The sequence below is a fragment of the Siniperca chuatsi genome, linkage group LG3 (assembly GCF_020085105.1).
Source record: "Siniperca chuatsi isolate FFG_IHB_CAS linkage group LG3, ASM2008510v1, whole genome shotgun sequence".
Classification (NCBI taxonomy): Eukaryota; Metazoa; Chordata; class Actinopteri; order Centrarchiformes; family Sinipercidae; genus Siniperca; species Siniperca chuatsi.
The window spans coordinates 25,109,975-25,131,567 of record NC_058044.1 but is presented as its reverse complement, the minus strand read 5'-3'; the positions used below and the strand labels follow the sequence as shown (position 1 = coordinate 25,131,567).

At 42.0% G+C, this 21,593-nt stretch overlaps 1 protein-coding gene across 3 annotated transcripts; it reads left to right on the top strand.

The window, feature by feature from the left end:
• The first annotated feature begins 270 nt into the window (after nt 1-270).
• ccdc85al (coiled-coil domain containing 85A, like) lies at nt 271-21,125 on the top strand. Of its 3 annotated transcripts, none has more exons than XM_044190869.1 (4): nt 305-1,062; nt 2,333-3,431; nt 17,776-17,833; nt 20,087-21,125. In XM_044190869.1, exons 1-4 carry the CDS (start codon nt 817-819, stop codon nt 20,103-20,105), a joined length of 1,422 nt encoding a protein of 473 aa, XP_044046804.1. In that variant the 5' UTR covers nt 305-816; the 3' UTR covers nt 20,106-21,125. The 3 variants fall into 3 exon arrangements, with proteins under 3 accessions (XP_044046807.1, XP_044046804.1, XP_044046808.1); XM_044190873.1 differs by lacking the exon at nt 305-1,062 and adding an exon at nt 1,067-1,173; XM_044190872.1 differs by lacking the exon at nt 17,776-17,833 and having other exon boundaries at nt 271-1,062.
• Nucleotides 21,126-21,593: the final 468 nt, after the last annotated feature.

The window sequence follows — 21,593 nt, the reverse complement described above, 5'->3', positions numbered from 1 at the left end:
CGGAGGATGACAAGTATTGTAATTTTTTTCAGCGTATTTAAATGATCAAAAACAGAAATTACTGCTCGTCGTTTTTACGTGCTACTGAGTTATTCTGAAAGTAGCCTATTTATGCAACTGTAGCCTATGTACCATACAGTCTATGTTTTCTGCTAAATATAATGCTGCCCATGTCAACACATAGAGAGATATCAGAGATATAAGCCTGAAGGAAGCCTGCGTTTTGAACTCAACATTTCACACAGCTTGGTCAGGCTGTGTTTGAACATTAAGTGGCGCTGTAACCAAGCTATAGGCCTATTTTTTGTGAAGCATAAACCCCAGGAGAGAGAGAGAGAGAGAGAGAGAGAGAGAGAGAGGAGAGAGAGAGAGCGGCTCTGTTTCTGCCGGGCACAGCGGACTCCCTCCTCTCTCTCCTTCAGTGTGCTGAACCTACAGGCGGCAGGTGTGTGCACCGACTGTCCGCCGAAGCGTTTCTCACTTCGATCACGTTTGGGACCGAATTTGGATACTGAACCGAGACGATAACTCACACTGTAAGTAGGCTGCCTACAGTACAGCCTGGCTGTGATGCTGCTGCAGTGATAGACAGCAGAGCATCTTCTCCACTGTATCGCACTGAGCCGGCATCGTCAGCTGTTGCTCTAGCGGAGAGTGGAAGAGTCGGGAGCAACAGAAAAGGCCAAACTATGCGACTGACTTTCTACCGGTGACCGTTTTCCACCTTAAGTCGACCGGGGAGCGGATGCGAGCAGAGGTTGTCAACGAGCCTCTGACTATTTTCAGCCCTTTGTCGGTGCCGGAGGAGCTGTGCCAATGGAGAAAGCGACTCCGCCGCCCCAGCCTCAGCTCCAGCTGTCGATAGCGAAGACTGAAAGTCCAGCGGAAGACATCTCCGGTCTGACTGACGAGGAGCTGCTCAAGTGGACCAAGGAGGATCTGGTGCGGCGGCTGAGGCGGTCCGAGTCCGACAAGATGAGCGTGATTCTGGACCACGGGAATCTCATCCGAGAGGTCAATCGTAGCCTCCAGCTGCACTTGAACGAGATCAGGGGGCTGAAGGTGAGGGGGCGCGCATTGGTGAAGGATGAGATCATAGGTTTGGAGCGCACCTGAGAACGCGCATGGCAAAGAGGGATGTTCCGCTGTTAAGAGAGCGCCTCTGCAAACATGGTGTGAGAATAGATGGTATCACTGAAGTTCATTGAGCCATTGTGTAGGCCTGTATGAAAATCTGATATGGATGAAAGTAGACCCTGTGTGCACATTGGCTTCATGGGCCATGGTTAACCTCAGGCAGGCTTATATTCATTCAACTTTTGCAGGGCGATGGGATATTCAGGGTTCTAAAAAACAAGAAGAGTTTAATTAACAAGGGAGAGGATTCTTGTGACCAAAGTCAATGACAAAATGTATCCCTACAACTCAGCTTATGAAACAGTACAGGTAAAAGTACAGTACAGGCCAATGAGGCAGAAATTCATCCTCCTAAGAAAGAGGGCATCCAGATATCTCTGTCTTAACTTCACACACCTCACATTCTTGCACATAAATCTACAGTATGTACAATTTGCCTTTAGAACAATGTGGCATTTGCTTTGAAAGTACATGCAAGTAACCTTTACCTACTGCCTTCATTTTCTGCACTACTAATGACATGACTATGGCACAATGTCCACAATGTTTACAGTTAAAGCTGAGACCCCGCCTGAGGTAGCCTCAGATAAAGCACATGGTGATCGTTTGCCTTTTTTGGAGACCTCCTCACCTCTCCACCCATCCAAGCTGCTTAATTACACAGGAAAGAGCTGGAGGGTGTAAGAAAGGGGGAGAGTGGGAGAGGGAGGATAGGGGAGAAAAGAAGGAGCTCTTGGGGAGGTGAAGAAGGGATGTTTAAGTAAACGTTGCTGGGTGTAGAATGTTCAGGGTGTGTGATTTCACTGCCCTAACCCATTCTTATTTTTGTGTGTGGCCTCTCCTTCTCCTACAGAGCAGTCTAATCTACATTATGCACTTCACATTGAATGGTACACAGTGAGTCAGTGCTTTTATGGGAGAGACAGAGAGGATTAGGATTTCATTTCATTATGATTGCATACAGCGTTTGACTGATATCTAAAAGAGCAGTGAAATGGATTGAAATTGGACAATGGTTGCAGTGATTTACTTGGGAGTTAAATTAATAGAAGACAAACTATTGTTCTGTACCAAATCATAAGCACATTTGTGTTCTTTCTGCACTGATCAGCATTGTTTTATTTAATGATGCTTCCTAGGCCTCAGTTTAACTTATCTCTCTTTTTCTCCTGTTTTTTCCTTCTCTTCCTCTCAGGACATTAATCAGAAGCTGCAGGAGGACAACCGTGAGCTGCGGGACTTGTGCTGCTTCCTGGACGACGACCGCCAGAAAGGCAAACGTGTATCCAGGGAGTGGCAGCGCTTGGGACGTTACAGCGCCAGCATCATGCGCAAAGAGGTGACCCTCTACCTCCAGAAACTCAAGGAGCTGGAGCTTCGACAGGAGGAGGTAATCCGGGAGAATCTGGAGCTCAAGGAGCTCTGCCTGCTGCTGGACGAGGAGAAGGGGGTGGTAGGTGGAGTAAGTGGCGGCGGAGGAAGTGGAGGGGGAGGGGGTGTAGGGGTGGGAGGTTGCCGCAACTCCATAGACAGCCAGAATAGTTTGCTGCTGGTGCCCGGGCATGGGCTCCTGATGAGAGACGTGGGGGACGGGAGCAGCACCTCCAGTGCAGGGAGTGCCGACAGCTCCGATCACCCTCACCATAAGCAGCCTCACCTGGCTGCAGGGGTGGGTGGAGTTGGTAGTGGTGGGGAAAAAGGGAGCCCTGAGCTTGTGCACAAACCCAGGTGTAGCAGCATCAGTGGAACAGGAGGTGGAGGTGGAGGAGATAGGGAGGTGTCCAGCCCTGAGCACCCTGCTGGGCGCCACCGGAGTACAAGCCTGGAGTACCCATACACCCTGCCCCAGCTCTGCCGGCCCCGCTGTGGCTCCATATCGGTGCCTGACCACAGTCGAGTCATGCGGGGCCTCAGCCCTGAAAAATACGGGAGGAACGTGGGCCGACGCAGTCCGGAGCAGCACCCCAAGCACCACAGCTCTGATCTCCTCCTGGGCCAGAGGCAGCACTTCCTGGGTCAGGGAGGCAGTGGTGAGCTCTATCAGAGGCACCACAGGAGCAGCATTAGCAGTACTGGCTGCGGGAGCCCAGAGCCCCGGCAGGCATATTTAGGGAGCACTGAGCACCATGAAAAGGGCTGCGCGGTCCAGGGAGGCAGTCCTGAAACTCATAGGCACCAGTACAGTATGAGCCCTGACCATGTGAAATTTGGCAGCCCTGTGAGAGAGGGGCAGAGGAGGCCGGCTGGAGACGAACTGTCGCCACATCATCGGAGCATCTACAATGGCATGAATGGTAGGTGTGTGTGTGTGCAATGTTTCTGTGTGAGTGCACCCAGAAAAGACAAAAAATACTGAAATTATCTAACTTTTCCATGCACGCAACCCCTTGCAAACATCTTCTACACACAAAGACATACAAATTCACATAGACTCAAGCCACACAAACACACACACACACACACACACACACACACACACACACACACACACTCAGACAAACTTGAGCACCAAAAGTTAACACAAAAGACTCAAGGTTTTGCTAGTTTATTGTTTTCTCTCTGTATAAGGCTGCAGAAACATTTGAAAAAAGAGAATTGCTGTGTGATATGTGATTGGAATGCATTTATTTGATTGAGAAAATAGAGATACTCTCCTCATTCTGACTGTTGCAAAATTTACAGCATTATTGATTTTTGTGGCGTCTCGAGAGGAATGTGGGTTGGCTCAGTGGATGAGAAAGAAAATAAAGTGTTCAGAAATATTTATTTTACATGTTCTGTATCTAAGTTGGACAGCTCAAATGAACCATGCTCAGATTTCAGTGCATGGTGTAGCGTTGTAACTGTTGGCACACAAAAAGGCACACACATGCACCTCTTAGACGATGAATTACCCCCAAATCTTTGCTGCAGTGATGTCTATCTCAGCGAGATCAGTGGGAGTTAAGGGTGTCAGAGAGAAGGAGGAATATCAAAGTACCAACTTGGCTGCAGTTTAAATACCCCACAGTGGCTGATAATGATTTCTGGAGTCCGGGGGAAAAAAAGTGCTGAGTGGCACAGAGCTGGCAGAAGCTAAAGGACAAATTCCTCAAGGTGAAATATCTGCCTGACTTTGCAATATGAGGCTGAAATGAAAAGAGCAACAGAAACAGTCTAAACAGAGCGGAGTAAATGCAACACTTACAGGAGGGATTTCAATTACCTGTCATGAAGTAATGTCAATAGTTACGTGAGATTATGTGCTATTGTTGCTTAATGGTGATTTATGCCAATTTATTATTTGGATTGATATGTTTCATTGTAAATAGCCAATGACAAAGCAAAGATGCAAATTACTGGTTACAGAGTGTGCTATCTTTGCTAACATTAGATGACCTTAAAGGGGCACTCCACAGATTAGCTCAGATTACTGGTCACGGGGAGTACTACTCATCCTGTGAAAACGGTTGTATAATGTCATCTGTGGCCCTGTCATCGGCTTTGTCAAGTCTGAGAAAATAACCCTGATGATGTAATTGTGATGTCATCAGGGTTATCTAGTTATCAAGCTAGGGTTTGGAGACTGAGTGTCGACAGAAAGCCTCTGTTACAAACTGGAGTCGTAGAGTTTGAAAAAAACGTGGGTATTTACCAGACAGATCGCACCGGATTATTATAAAGACACACACAACTTTGATTTGGATCATCATTCTATTTTAGCGCTCTGTGCACTCTGTAGCTCTATTAGAGATTTCAATCTTGATGTAACCTGAAACCCATATGATGTCTGCAAAAGGCCACGCCACATTAATGCCTCACAAATCCTTAATTGGAAAATGTTATGAGTGCACGGGGCACTCACTGGCCCTCGAGTCTGGTGGTTTGCCAACTGTGGCATAACTGTTGTGAACTTAGCTCGGAGTAAAATGCATGCACCAAACAGCCTTTAACCAGGTTCATAAAGACTTCATTAAGTGTGTGAGAGCGTGTGTGTGTTGCTGTAGACAATGGCTGTGTCCCTATCATGTACATGAATTAATTGCTTCAAAATTTTGCAGACAGATTAAAATACAGAAACACTGCAATGTAGGCGATGAAGAAAAGAAAGGGCACTGAATAGATTTGTGAGGTAGGAGAAGTAAGGAGAACAGCTTTGTGTCCGTGTCCGTGTGTGTCATCCACTGACCCATCCTTATACTGCCATGTCCTTTTTTGGACGAAGAGGGAATTTAATTCCTGTGACGATGTAGTACACTCCACTCGCTTGGATTATCCTCTAAGCCCTTTGCACAGTATTATTTCATTTTTTATGTACTTTCGTGTGTGCTGGTGTGTGTGTGTGTGATTTGGGTGGATGTGCCACAGTGTCCCATCCAGTGTCACTGTAGCAGTGTAAGTTTTTATTCAGATAAATGAATGTCTCATGTTCACGTGCCACTCGACAGTACTGAAGCTCTAAATGAAAGCAAAACAACACTGACCTCTGCAGCCTTTTAATACATTCTGCTTTTGCATCGTTTGGGAGGCTTATCACACATATTCTGTTATGTTTACAGCCGAGAGAAAGGCATGACCCCCAGAATGACTAGAAGCACTCTTAGTTTTGCTTTGTAAAATGACAGAGATGTTTAGTTTTCTGCCAGAAGAAAACAAGCCTGCATAAGCTTACCCTATCATCTTGACAATAGATGATCCAGAAAATAACTAAGTTGTGTAACTAAAAAGCATTTAGAGAATTCAGGGAGTACTAAGTGCATAAATTAGCGATAAAATAACTGCATGTCACTTTGGAATTTTACAAGTTCCTGAATAACAATACATGTTGTCTTTCCCATATAAAATGATGGGCCTGTAAAGCCTGTTAAGACTCTGTAGGCCTATGTGACATTGGGCTGTACAAATAAACAATGAAAACCTTCAGTTCAGTTGTGACAGATTAATACGTCCATCTTTCCATGTGATAGATTCCCTCTTAGTGAAAGATAATCAGCCATGAACACTGTAGTCTCCTGACCCAGACTGGAGGGGCGACTGTTCGCTAAGCCAATAGGATCTCTGGACTGCAGAGGGTTTTTTCAAAAAGAGGGGAGACTTAATCATGTTTTCTGCTTTAGCAATCACAAGTTCTGCATATTAGCTTAAGCTGCTCAGATGATCGGGAGCAGAAAAAAAAGGCCGCATGGGAAAAAAAGACACTACAGTGTGTGGGAGAACCTCTGCCCTTGTGATGCCAGTGAATGCCACACACACGCAGTTTACAATGATAACAGTAGCCGGTTTACAACTTCTTAGTTATTTTTGAAACTATGGGGACTTTATTTCACACAGAGGTGGAAAAAAGCAGGCTCCTTATTTCTAGCCAGCGACCATTGATTTTGCCGCCTGAAATGACAACTGTCGTTAGCAGATTTTATTTGCTAAATAAAACTCTGTAAGTTGGTCGAAAGGTCTGTCTCTAGGTGAGTCGTTTTAAAATGAAAACCATGTAAAAAGTACTTAAATATGCAACTGATGGCTACATACATGATATGATGCTAAAAGACGTGAAGTCCAAGGCAGAAAGTCAGCATCCTCACAAGTTAACTAATGATCCATGTAGAAGACATCGAAAAAAATGGAGTAGCATTGTTGTTGTATTGCAAGGTAGCACTAGATTAGATCTACCTAGTATTATAAGATAAAATGTAAGATCAGACTGTTATTTCATTCTAACATAATCCCCGTTTGGACGCTTAGCTCACTGTAGAAAAAGTTTGACAAACGTAGTGTTATCACAAGTAACGAGTTTGGCTGGGGCTGCTGGATTGTAAACTCAAAATCAAATAAAGAGCAGGACAGAGCTGCTAATGTAAGCATAAACTCTGATATAGTAAAATCCAGAAATGGCTCCCACACAGTGGGGAAATACAACACATGATGTCCCAGTCAGGAACGGGTTTTTTCTAACAAAGCCTGGAACCCAAAAAAATAATGTAACGCTAATGATGTGCTCCTTGGCCTTGGTAGTAAGCTACTTAGCCAGACATGCTGACAGTTTCAGCTTAGGTTAGAGCAGATAAACTCACAGTTGAATCCATTCCTTACACTTTTACTCTTGTGTCTTGTTTTGGTTTTGGCCTAGTTACAGTGGCTAAGCTATGATTGGACAATCACTGTTTGTGGGAGGGGTTTAGCGAACAGTCAATTAAACACATTTATTTTTTTCTTTAACAGAAACTGAATCTTTGAAAGAAGTGTCTGGTGAACTTTTGCATACTCATGTCAAACTCCACTTGGTGTCTTTCCATTTAATAAGAACTGACAAACACTGGCAGCATGGTTCTCCATTCTGGAGCATAAAATATCTGATCGAATTAGCAAAGATAATCCCACTGTCTCATTGATTCTATAAATCTTTCTAATTGTAGCACCAGTTGAGACTAGCCAGCTCCTCTGGCTGTTGATTAGAAGTGGTGTTGCATGTCAGTGCAACAGGAAATCATAACTGAAGCTTTGGCTTCAGATAATGTTCTCCGTCTCCACTGTCACTGAGAAAGTCAGGCACTCTCTCTCTCCCTCTTCCTCCTCTTTCTGTCTTTCTTTTTCCTTCATCCTAATTAGCTGCCAGTGTGAACAACCAGCTGTCGGACAGAGAGAAACCTCTGATTACAGAGCCCTCTTTCTGGTGAAGGCCAGAGGATGTACTGTTTGCCAGGCTGAGCTGAGGAAAGAGGGTTGAGGAAGTATTTGAGTGGATTTCTGGCTGTTTTCTTCCCCTCCTTCTATCTCTTTTTCTGTCTTCTTCTCTTCCTCTACTGTGACTCCACTCTATCCTCTTATTCCTCACTCGACTGCCAAGGCAATGGATGGAAAGCATCCCCTTGACAAATTGTGAAGTCTCACAGCCTAAGCAGCATGAAGAAACTCAAATGTTTGTCACAGCTGCTTGGCATGAAAGGATTTGGGGGAGCATGCTGTAACTCAAATAGATTAGTATTATTTCCTCATCTGTACTGCTACCATCCCAGCTTTACCTTTCATTACTAGTTCAACTTGCTAAAGTGGCATGATGTTGTGTAGACTGACTTGTTCAGACACATAATCCTGTGTTTCTGTCGCAGAAGACTCAATTTAAAACGTTATGTCAGTGTATTTTTCTGCACATAAGGGTAGTATTTTTCATTTTAAAATTGAATAGGTGTACCCTGCTTGGTGTGTTTTATCATTTGAAACAGTAAAGGAATGAGAGCAGGTTAAAAACTCCAGAGATAGTTAGAGTCGAGGCCATCAGAGACGTGCAACTCTCTAGGTGGATGTCTTTATCACAACTCCGCAAAGGGGAAAATGTTACTTTTAAAAGCTATCATGGCATTTGAATTTGTAATCACACCTGAGACCAATTATCCCAAACACCCTTGCCTATCAGAGCAGCCATTAACCAAGGAGTGCATGATTAGGCATTTTGTTTATCAACCTCTGGTGCACATCATTGTCATTTTTAATCAAGCTGTCGTCAGCTTTGTCTCTTTAAAGCTTGCTTTGTCTGGATGGAGCAAAGAACCTTATATTGCCTCTTTGCCGTGTGATTCTCAAACAGTGCACACAATTCTTTTGGTCCTATACCCGGAATTCCTGCCAAATACTCAACAGTAATGTCAATGGGAAATGGAGTGTGAAATGTCTCCAACAAGAGAACAAAATTATTTTTGGCAAGCTAAATTATGAATTGGGGAGAGGCAAGGAGAATGATTATGTACTGTAGATATAGCCAAGATGAACATTTAAAATATTACATGTAAGTGTGTGCATGTACAGCATTTTGGCACTCTGATCTCTTCAAAAAAGGTGAAAGCAGATTGAAACAGATCATTCAATCTTTATTTATGAACATGTCGAGCAATTAGCCATTGTAGAATGCTCCAAGACATTTCCCCCCACCAGCAGCTTCTAAGTAGCTGTGTGAGATATGAAGGAAGCTGCTTGGCGTGTACTAGTGTCGCTCCATCCCAAACCCCAGAGGAATGTGACAAATGTTCTACAGTAGCCCCAGTCATCCGGTAGACACGCAAACCCAGTGGAATGCAGAACAGTCTTTGTCCTCTTACGCAGTGCCAATGGGGAACGGCCCACTGAGCTGAGAGGAAATTAGCTTGCTAGGCCAGGTAATTAACTGGAAGTTGAGTGGCTGCCATGTATGAGGGCAGCACTGGGCCTGAGGGAACCTCTGACAGTCCCAAAGTCACCAGCAGTAACCACATTTAGTTATCTTACATTTACTTCAGCTGTAGCTGTGTGTCATGCTGAGAGCTGGCAGTCCGAGGTTATCAGGTGACCAGGTGGGAGTAAAGGAGGAGAGTGGAGCTGGACTGACGTGGCCAAGTGCACCATGTACATGCCATGCATAAAAATGTACATACGGCATATGAGCAAATACGAATTAAACGAGAATCTCAATTTAATATGTTGTAATTCTATGCTTGTCCATTCTCTTAACATTATAAAATAGGCAGCAGAATTCTAATAAATGATGAGAAGATGTATGAGGGGATTCACTGGTAGGGGGCCGAGTGTTGCGCTCATGATGGTCATTAATGAAAGTACTTTTTAAAATCCATCACTGATGCAACCTGTGAGAGAACTGAGAACACTCTTCTTCCTTTATATTCGAACTTTTTAACTCACTGCTGTTCTCCGGCATTGACACCGCTCTCTGTGGCGTACCAGGGTCAAGCGACACCTATGTCTGAATGACAAAAATCCATTACTATGACAGATAGAGGAAGACAGTAATGTTACGTATTCCATGTCTGAAAAGGGATTAAAGTTAGCTAACATTAGCCACCAGAAGTGCACTGAATTGAGCAACGGCGCATTCTGTGCTTATGAATAACTTTTAATCTGTAAGAGAAAGAGTGTGTTTTCTCCTTTAAAAAGTTGAATAATCTTGCTTTAATGCTCGTTTGGCTTGTCAGTGGTGCCTGTCTGCATTTGTATCATCATCAAGCAGCAGTGATGAGCTGCTTTGCTGCTGCCATCACTGTGATGGTTTTTACAGCCCTGCCATCTGTTAAAACAGGGATAGAAAGTGAGGTAACATATCAGGAACATAACATGTCAAAACCGCTGCAGCTGACAACATTATTATCCCTCCCTTACACAACACCCAGGATGTAGTTATCCATTTCCTGGGGCATAAATGTATCTCCTGTCCATATTGTGCATTATGTGAATCTGATGTAATGTTTTTCCTGATGAGAATGACAGCAAGGCACGTATGCAGATCCCATTACCGCAGATGGATAGGCTGATCCTACCAACGTGAAATGATTGGCACCGCAGTCATTATATTTATATCATTATCTCTTCTCTTTCAGAGATGTCTTTTGGTCTGTGAGATTTCCTCTCTGAGATATTGAAATCAATTTCATTATCCCCCGCTGCACCAGACTGACTGGCTCATTTCCTTTACTGTTACAGCAAAAAGTACTTTTAATTACCTCTTTCATGTGGCTTTGTGAGACCTTTAGCTGCAGGTAAAACATGTAATTGAGAGAATTCTTGGGTTGCTTTTACCTGCAGTAAATGGTCAGTTTCTGTGCATGGTATGTTACATGGTTGTTTTTTAATACTTTCTCTAAATGTAGGCTGATGAATGTCTAGCTTCTTTTGCCATGATTTCAAAAATGCAGCTTTATATTGATATCTCTTAATATTCTACTTTTAAAAATGTGATGCAGTCTTTTTATCCCATAAAAGAGACTGCTAAAAGTCTTACTTTCACTTCTTTAATGTGAGAAGAGCTGTGTGAAACGTGCAGTATTTTAAGAGCAGAAGAATGTAACTTCTTGTCCACACCTAGATGTAACCCCGAATGCACCGTACACCAGCATTAATGTCAGCTCATCCTTCAGGCTTTATGTGACGAAACGTTACCTAAATTCTATATTTCATTGCATTGTTCTGAAGCAAACTGCCTAAATATTTTTTTTAATATCTGATGCAATACCTTGCATTATTTCTATCCAAATACAAAGGGCTTTTTAACATGAGACAACAACAGAAGGATTAGTGGGTTTCATTAGGGAGAGGAGAGCCAAAAGTGTAAGCAAGTTTCAGCCTCGGGGCATGGGTCATCAAGGTCCGAAGGCTTGTGGGAGTTGAGAAGAAAGAAGTTATTAAATGCAGATCCTTGGTGCTAGACGATGCAGCGAAGACTTCTGGGATGCTTGAAATCTAACATCATTCACAGATGCCTAAAAAAAACCAATATTGTGTCTCATCCCCACCCATCTGAGCCACACACACACCACAATCTTCTACACGCTACTGTATACCCAGCCTGTTATATCATTCAACAGCATTGACGAGTGATGGGTGGTGACATGTTAAAATAGGACAACAGCAGTTTATCTTGCAAATGTCTGCTTAAATATTTAATTTACCTTTGAGAGTCATAGCAGAATGCATACCACACCAATGCGACTGACAACACGGGCCCTTGTAGAATGTGGAGGGATGGTGTGGGGGCTTGAACACGGAGGACAAAAGCAACAAAAATAGAGTTATGGGCTGATGTTGTGACAGCACTCACTTCTATAAATCTTTCTGACAGTGTTCAGTTTTTTCCCCCTGCTCTGTTGAGCTCTTTTGTTGAAATATTAATCTTACAGAAGTGGTTGATTTCAAGACCGAGATTTCAAATTTTAGCGCCCATCCATCAAGCTAAATGAGCACGTGTATGATTAATACAAAACACAAAAATTCCTGGTAATCAAAATGTGATGTCTATACTCCATGCATGAGTATGCTCTCCCTTTTGATATGGACGTGTGTATGTCCCTGAGATCACAAAGGCAAAATAACCACACACACACACACACACACACACACACACACACACACACACACACACACACACACACACACACACACACACACAGCCCTTGTAGGCTCAATCAGCCTACAGGGCACCAATTATCCTGCTCTACTTCAGTGAGTTTCATGTTCTCATCTCTCCACAGTCTACTTCAGCCTCACAGCGAGCCAAACTGCAGAAACCACAGCTTCAAGTTATTTGCTGTTCCTACCTGCTGCCATCACTCACCTCATTACAGTTCTTACATAGTAGTCAGAAGACACTTACCATTAATTATAGCAGCATGACAGCTTTTGCTCCCTTATTCGTGTATTTTTGTTCTCTGCATAGTCTAATGTGACAACAAATGTGAGCTTAAATAATAAAAATGTCATTAAAGCAACACTAGGAAGGATTTCCATAAAGATAGACCCATTTTATCAGTCTAAAATATATATTAAAAAAACAAACAAAGAGGAGCAATAAAGAAGTTGCAAGTCTGTAACAAACAAACAAATTTTTTTGAGAAATACGCGTGTAAGGACACCTAATGGGCAAAAAGGCAATATACCTGCACTGTAATGTTGATGAATCCAGCTGTTTCTCATAAGGAATAGTTCCACATTTTGGGAAAGATGTTTTTTTACGTTCTTGCCAAGAGTTAGATTGATAACACTCTCATGTCTGTGCAGTACCATTGCCCATGTTTTTTTACATTTCTGTTTGTCAAACAAGACACAATGTTTATTAGTGCTTATTTAGAGGTTCTAGTAGGCAGCTTTGTGAACTTTGGACAGAGCCAGGCTACCTGTTTCCCCCTGATTTCAGTCTTTATGCTAAGCTAAGCTAATCGCCTCCTGGCACCAGCTCCATACTTAACACAAAGACATTAAAGTGGTCCTTCTTTTCTAATTCTCGGCAAGAAGGCGAATGACTGTTTTTCCCAAAATGTGGAACCATTCCTACAATAGACTCACCAACCTTCTTGTCTCTTTTTGTTCATTTGGTGATGCAATGAGTGATTTCTGGGCATTAAAATGGAAATGTTACCTTTCACTGCTATTTGAAACCACAGTGCAGTATTGCAACTTTAACTACTGTAACAAACTGTCCAATCTCACAATAGAGTATTGACTTGCACGGCGTATTATATCACATGCATATTATACAATCTGGAGAAAATGTAACAAAAAAAATTTACTTTGGAAATCCTCAAGCAGCCATTTTGAAAACAACAGCCTCAGTAAATTACACCTTGATATAATATAGTTTACCCTTAGTGTAGTTTTATTGATTTAGATAAGAAAAACAAGCCACCAGGGTCTCTCCAGCACTGACTGACAGCTAATGTAGCCAATCAGCATGTTGGTGCTACCTTTGAGTGCAGCAGAAATGACCAAAGAGATGAAAATCCCCAGATCTGAATTGGTATAAACTTGAAGTCTGGCCTCACAAGACTGGGGCTTTCTGTGAGACATTGTAACCACTGACCAAACACTGACTTGACTCCATAAATATCCTGCATTTTGTTTGGTGTTTATGTGGAGATTATGTGTTATGGCCACACATAATCTCTGTATTAAGCATTCAGAACTCCAGAGCTGCCTGAGGGACGTCAAGACAAGTAACTATTCTGCCAGGCAGCCTTACTGACTGTCTGTCTGTCTGTCTGTCTCTGTGATTGTCTGACTTACTCCTAGCTAAATGGAAGGTCACTGATCTACCATGCATCTCCACAGGCTTTCCTGCCCATCCAGCCTGAATAATTTATGTGGCAGATTTTTAGGAGATCTGAGGGAATGGCCATGTGAAATTACCTTGCATTGATGCTGTAAGTTGAGAGAAGGAGGGAGAAGGGGGTGATGGATCAAAGAGGATTTAGAGATGAGCAGCCCTGAGAAGAGCAGGTTCTTGTGTTTACTGGCTTGATTCAGACATCAATAACAACTTGATTACTTATTTTGACAAATTATACAGACACACCACTCATTCAGAAGTTGTTGTTTTTTTGTTTTTTTTAGAGTTGCTTTATTTTTATTGTTTGGATTCCAGTCTCCAATCATTTTTTAAACTTATTTCACCAATTTTCATGAAACAAAAGAGATCTTGTAAAAAAAAACGGTCTTGAATCTCTTATAAGAATGATGATATAGAGTTAATAACTGGTGTCTGGCTGCAGAGGGAAGAAGGGTTCCCTATCCGGAACAGTGATTTATTCAGTGTGGGAGCAGCTTCTCCCCAGCCAATCTCACAGATCTCTTTGTGGGGAAATTTAGAGCCTTTCACTCAAGCTCTAGTGTACAGAGGTGGAATTTAAGGGTGCTTAGGCCCCACATTATTCTGGAGTAATCACATTATCTATATACTCTTGGTCTGACCCACAGAGCCCCTTTCCCTCTACACATCTCTCACATACCATTAAATCCAATTTTGGTTTTAACACCCTGCCCATAACTAAATCAACAAATACCGTCCAAGTGTGATGTATATTTTCTCACTTTATAACTCTTCTTGAGGAGGTCGCAGACGCTGGTTAGAATTCAGAAAGAGCAAGTTTCATTAAACAATGATCTAGTTCACTTTAATGGGATTCCTCAGATTTGGGCACATGCCTGCTGTGCTGGACTGCTCCAACACAAGACAGCACTTTGTAATCTTGTGACCTGTGTGTGTGTGACTGTCGACCTTGAGACAGCAAATCTATTTAAGCAAATTATTATTATTGAGCAGGGTTTGAGTCCTAAGACCCAGAACTGAGTTAGCGCGATGCATTGAACAAGAAACTGTATTGTTTCCACTGGCTTTCATGCAGTGTCTTTCTTTACTGACATTTTTTAAACTGTGCATTCCTAGTTGTCTTTGTGCTCTGATTCCTAACTGTACTGTAAGCTAACTGTAGGGCATCACCGGTGTATCTACTGGGATGTACAGAGCGGCCAGACTGACATAAAAAATAATGCAACGAGACAAAAATATCAAGCATGTTTGAAACTGATCTGGAAGTCCCAGACAAGGTAATGAGCTCAGGAATAGAGGGGCGCCAACCTTCATAGAGCAGTGTGATGACAACGCCTTGCTGACATGTGTTTATTATGAAGAATTATCTGGAACACATCTGGAACTAATCACATTGTATTGTGGGTCTAATATTAATTTTGCACTAATATAACCAAAATAAATTCTTGTTTCAGAACGCTTTCAAAAACTGCTGGGGTGTGACTGCTAGACCATTCCATGTGTATATGAATCCATCAGAGCATGAACAGTCATTCAAATGTACCATCTAAATAGCTATCAGCTACACTTCCTGTGCTACACTTTGTGTGTGTTTGTTTCTGTTGGGAGACTCTTGACGGACCACTGCAACCTGCAAGGTGAAGGTCAGGTGACAGATGGAGACAGCCAACAGCGTCAGAAGGCTACTATTTCGGTAGCCTTGCTAGCGTGTCTACTAGTACCTTAAAATAACCTAATGCTAAAAACAACAGTGAAAAAGCACAAAACCATAACATAGATGTCCTTGGAAAACTAGTAAAAGTCCATAGAGCAAAAGGAGAAACGCAGGGAAGCTCATCTTGCTGAAATGTGTCCAATATTCTTAGAATAAATCAAACATCGTCAAACCCTCAGTCAGTGTGGTCTTTTAACAACGATAACGTTGTTGGCTAATGGCTCACACAGCCAAGTAAACATGCTTGCAGATTAGCTTGCTAGCACCCTTTGCAGTAACACACACCTAGCGAAGCCATTTCCCCCGTAAATCTTATGCTCACTGCAAACTTTGCTCTCAATTGCAGTGAATGAAAGTATCATGCATGCTTACAAGTGAATCTGGGCGTCCCAGACAAGGCTCCGAGCTCAGAAAACAGAGGGAACGCCAACCATGTGTTTGTTATGAAAATCCATCTGGAACACATCTGGAACTAATCACATTGTGGGTGCTTGGCTTAGTATTCATTTTGTACCTATGACCAGCATAAATTCAGAGCTGATTTGCAAGGATTGTCTCATTCATTGTTAGAATTGATAAATGCCAATTTTATTTCTGGCATCAATCCAAAACCACATTCAGAAACTGCTGGGATGTCATTGCTAGACCACTCTATATTTGTATCGATTCATCAGAGCATGACAAAGTCCTGCTTTCAAATGTACCGTCTAAATAGCTATCAGCTACACTTCCTGCAGACTTTCTGTGTCTTTGTTTGTGTTAGTGTGTTAGGAGGAAGTGAGATGTGATCATGTATTTGCCACTCTCTAACTGGTCTATGAGCTCTGCTTTAGCCGTGAAATCAATTCCATTCCACACACCCTGACCTCCAAATGAAAATACCCTCCAGCCCTCCGCTGCATCCCCCGACTCTTTAAAGGAGTTTTCATATATCTCTGTGCTGTCTTGCCCCCCCGAAGATAAACAGAGTGAGGGAAGGGGCAACTTCGTGAATGTGGCTACTAGAATCTTTTGCAGAACTCGGCGGTCACAAGAGCGTTATGAATCTTTAATGAGTGATGTTAGAGCGCCAAGGAGAGGAAATGTGCTGAAAACATGATTATAGGCTCATGGGGAAGAAACCGTTGGTGGAGAGAGAAAGAGAAAGAGAGAGATATCAAGCAGGGGAGCAAAGATAAAAGAATTGTTTTGAAGGGCAAAGGAGGTAAAGAGGGATAAAAAAAATATATTAAGCTTGGACCGCTTAAGGCAAAGGCATTTTTCAACTGCTTTGCCGAACCAAGTTCTTACCAGATGTGCTCACAGAGCCACAGTGTGAGGGAAATACTTTGTCCTGTACTTTAAAAGAGCTTTAACAGCATTTTATTTTACAGCAACATTTTTTCCTGCCAAGCACAAATAAAGCAGCACGGAGTCAAGAGCCTGCCTTGTGTTTAAGGACAATAATGTTGAGTGCGATAGTGTGATGTCTTACACTTGTCAGGCTGAGTGTGAGAGAGCATGACTGAACGTTTAGTGGACAAAGCTGTTTAATCTGCCACTCCTTAAGCAAAATAAATCCTTGTTTCTATGTCTTACTGTCATCGCCCCTTCGTCTCCTGCTATTGTTCCACGTTATCTTTTAGTCTTAAATTTGAGATTAAGGTCTTGATAAAACAGTCTGCCTGAAGGTGTGCACGTGTGTGTACATTATGATTTCCATTTAGCCCCCCTGTGAAGGTTGTTGTCACTATGCTCGCTGTCACTTGCACCATTGCAGCAGAGATTGATACAGATGATAGGGAATGTGAAAAATGTAAATGCTGTTCTATACAAGACAATATAAAGTGGTGGTCATGGACCTGGTGCTCCTTTTGAATGTACTAAGTCTTTCAGTGAATTGTAAAAGCTCATCTACCTGCCCAGCTACAGCAGATTGTTTCTTTTGTCACGCAATGCTTTGAGTTAATAGGAGAATAGGATAAATGATAGTCTAATGCGATGTGACACACAGTACAAATAGAAAGAAATACGGTTATTTGTTTTCTTGCCAAGAGTTGGATGAGATTATTGATACCACTTTCATCTCTGTGCATTAAGTATGGAGCTAGAGCCTGGAGGCAAATAGCCTACCTTAGCATAAAGACACAATAAAAAACATTCCCAATACCACCTTTTATGTTTATTTCCACTGATAACAAAAACGGGTAGTACTCCATCACCATGTTTTGTCAATGAGTCATTTTGCTTTGTTTTGGCAGTCTAAACAGACAGATGTCAGCTCTAAATAATTAGATTAATGAGGCGCTCTTCTCTTGTCAAAACAACACATTTAAAACTCATCTCTTCCTCTGTCTCTTTACCCCTCTCTCTTCCTCTTTCTTTGTCACAGCTTTGATATCAGCCGGCTGCTGCACCAACAATTGTAGAAATGTCAAGCTATGGGACAGGTAAGAACCCCTCTCCACCTTGTTTCTTTTTCATAAACCTCTTTTGTGTTAATTAGAGTCTTTGAAAGAAGAAGAACAGCAAGTGAAGGTCATTGTGTGTTCTTTCCACAAGGGCCCATAATCCTGTAATTAGCTCCCATTAATCTATTTTACCATACAGTGTGCTTTGTTTAGCTGGAGCCTCGAAACCTATTTACATTTAACAGTTGGGTTGGAGGGTATTTGTGATTTATATAAAAGAATGACAATCAGAAATCTCTCAGTCAGGAGTGTATGAAATATTTTCACTCTGTTCTCTTCCTAATCATTAGGTGATCAACACAGTATCTCTGACTTATATTCTGTTGTGATCCTGTGTCACTGTAGGGTCGGAGTTAGTCCAGTGTACCAGCTCCAGATGTGTTTGCATGCTTGGTCTAGCCCAGGTGTAATCATAGTGGGTTTACAGTGGGACTACAGAGTTAGAGGTGACCCTGTCCTGTCCCCGTGTGCCATCCTACATCTTCAATCAGGCCCCAGTGGGAGAGCGAGATGGCTGTGTTAATATTTAATGACTGCAAGACAAGACATACCTCAGAGGATAGTCGCACCTCCCTAGCCAAACACACATACACACAACCATGTATAATCATAGGCATAATTCGCACATATTCTCATGGTCGTTCTCCCACACATAGTGACTTTTTCTACCTGTGGATGAACATGCTTTCCTCATTTTCTTTCACATTAGTCTTTTCACCTCATTATTCCTTCTATGAATGTGCTTTTTCAGCCCACTCCCACAAAAATATCAGAGACTCAGGTGAGGAAAAGAAGAAAGTGTACTTTATGTCAGTGTATGATTTGCGAGCTCAGAGAAAAGCAACAAAGATGCGCTAACAATGCAGACTGAAGTCAGGTCCCATGGCTCTCTGCTGTGGTGGAGACACGCAGGCGGGAACAAAAGATCTGTTACTGATAAGCAACACAAAAGCCTGCAGTGATGAACATCTTAATCACTGAAACTCTCTGTCTCTTTCATTTGCTTCTGCAGGATTTTTGCAGCAAATATATCAATCCATCCATCCATCCATCCATCCATCCATCCATCCATCTATCTATCTATCTATCTATCTATCTATCTATCTATCTATCTATCTATCTATCTATCTATCTATCTATCTATCTATCTATCTATCTATCTATCTATCTATCTATCTATCTATCTATCTATCTATCTATCTATCTGTCTTCAGTCCTGGTTGATTTGGCGACACCTAGTAACTGGTGGTAACAGTAACAGCTCACTGTGACTGCTCCTTCTTGTTCCATTATTCCCTGCAATATTTCCGCTGTCAAAAATGTTGAAAATGGCCGTTGTCTGTTTTGTAGATGCATTTTTGATGAATGATGGTGGTCAGTGTCAAGCTCACTGACAAACACATTGCATTTCCTGTGACTACTTCATAATAAAAGTCAACTCGTGTTTCGCCAGTTAAATGCTTTTAATGTGAAGCTGCAGCTGTAGGAAATGTTCGGTTTGCATTAGTAACTTAATACAGCTTTTTTCCCCCGGTAATGTCACCACAGACATCTAGTTCTTAATGCTGCAAATGCAAGGACTTTAATATAATTTCATCAGTGGGCCATAGGCTCAATCACCATTGCGTTAACTCATTCGGCGATAGATAGTGACTTAACAGATATTTACTTACATGAAAATCTTCAAGATTATTACTTTAATAAATCATTTGCTAATGCTTAATAGTTCAACAAGCCAAAAACATCTTTTGGGTTGCCATTTATTAACAACTTATTAACATTTACAACTGCAGACTTGATGGATTATTGTCAGAACCCTCACAAAGATTACCTTCAAGGTTAAATTCAGTATTTGTGTTGGTATGGGAGGCAGGTGCTTCAGTTTCAGGGTCCTGGCATTGTGCATGCTGGCTCACTGTCACACTGCCATGGCTTACTGGGACACTTGAGTAGACCGGAGCCATTGTTAATGTTATTAGTAACACCAACGATTTGACTCAAACTAATATACGTTGTCGTCAAAAGATTAAGACCAAAACTAAATCAAAATCAGGGGCCAAACTGAACACGACCTACACTTCCAATTAAACATACAGGCATACAGTGGCTCAAGTACATTTGACTCTTGGTCTTTCCTGCTTATTAAATCATTCAAGGATCAATAATGCCCTACAAAAGTTATACTGTAACAATAAGATCTCTTCTTCTTGTTCTTCATCTATTCCTGTACAGCTTTGATGCCTCTTCTTGACCCCAACTTGACCAGCTAGGCTCCTGCTTTTCTGGCCTTGATAGACACGAGGGCCCCTGGACCCACCCTCCACGGCTCCGGATGGTCTGTCGTCCATGGCCTCATCCGTGTCCAAAGCCCTGAAACAACCTGCCTCCATGTTTTCATTTCTACATATCCGGAGTTTTGGGGGAGGGGGTGTACGGTTGGTAAAACTTGTGAAGACTGCTGCAGCTAAATGAATTAGAGTGGATATTTCTCCCTGCCAACTGTGACACGGCTACCTCCCGGAGAGCACCCAGAGAAAGGGAGGGACGCTGGGGATCGGTGAGAGAAGATGTTTAGGACTCTCCCTGTTTACAAATGCAGATCACTGGTGGAGAAGCACATCAATTAAACTTTCTACACCCAGCTGTTGTAATCTTAATTATTTCCCACACTCTTCCCTCTTTCTCTTATTTCCCTCCCTGTTTTTCCACTCTCTCCCTCCACTCCTCCATCTTCAATATCATCATCTTCAAAGTGTGTAATGAGACTGGTGTAATCTAATGTTCTGTCTCTCAGTCTCCAAATCCAGCTGATCACATGATTGACATCGTCTTCAACTTTTTCAGCCATTTCAAATGAATTTAAAAACAAAACAAAAAACATATTTGTCAAAGATGTTCTAGCAAAGAAAAAAAAACAACCTCTTCCTGTGTCTTAAACCAAGATGGTCAACGTTACTAGCTGCTGACAGATGTTCTAGTTCTATAAGATGCAATGTTCAGGTGTAATTTTTCTTTTTTGTATTAACTTCTTTGCTCCCTTAAAGCACCTATATTGAAGCTGGGGATAAAATTATACGTTTCTCCATGTTGTTTTTTTACAAGGAAGTAAAGTCCAAGTAAAAAGTAGATTATTGGATTAGTTTTCTATATATCTATATATATATATAAATATAATATGATTATTATTTTTGACTTACTGGTATTAGAACTATTATATGAAGATGCATATGATATATATCAAATAATAAACATACTTCTTTATGTAAAAGTGCATCACTTGTTCAGGTTTCATTTCAGTGTGCTTAAATGACTTGGACATGAGTGTGCTGACCTTTGACCCTGCAGTTAAAGGTCACATTGGACATGTTGTGAAGCTGATTATATGGTTAGGAAAAAGTCTATAAGTCACATACAGCAGCAGTGGCAAAAAAGGATCAGTGTATCAGTTGTTTGAATATGCATGGCAAAGAATAAACCAATTTTGTTAAGTGTGATAAAAAAGGAAAGAGAGATTATGATGAAGTAATCAAACACTTGCAAAAACACATCCTGACCACCACATGTCAAACATGACACCATCACATGTTGACCTGTCTCATCCTGCAAGCTGGCAGACAATAGGGAAAGAATTTCCTGTTAAGTCACTGGAACTGTAACAGCCAGTTGCCCTTCCTATGCACCCATCACCTTCCCTCACATCCTGAACAACAAGCTCTTTCCAGTTGTGCTGTAACATCTG

Bases quoted from the DNA above. Each gene is read 5' to 3' on its own strand.
- ccdc85al (XM_044190869.1), top strand. From the start codon at position 817: ATGGAGAAAGCGACTCCGCCGCCCCAGCCTCAGCTCCAGCTGTCGATA. The intron at 1,063-2,332 runs GTGAGGGGGCGC...TCTTCCTCTCAG, and splicing joins ACGAGATCAGGGGGCTGAAG to GACATTAATCAGAAGCTGCA. The intron at 3,432-17,775 runs GTAGGTGTGTGT...TCTTTGTCACAG, and splicing joins CATCTACAATGGCATGAATG to CTTTGATATCAGCCGGCTGC.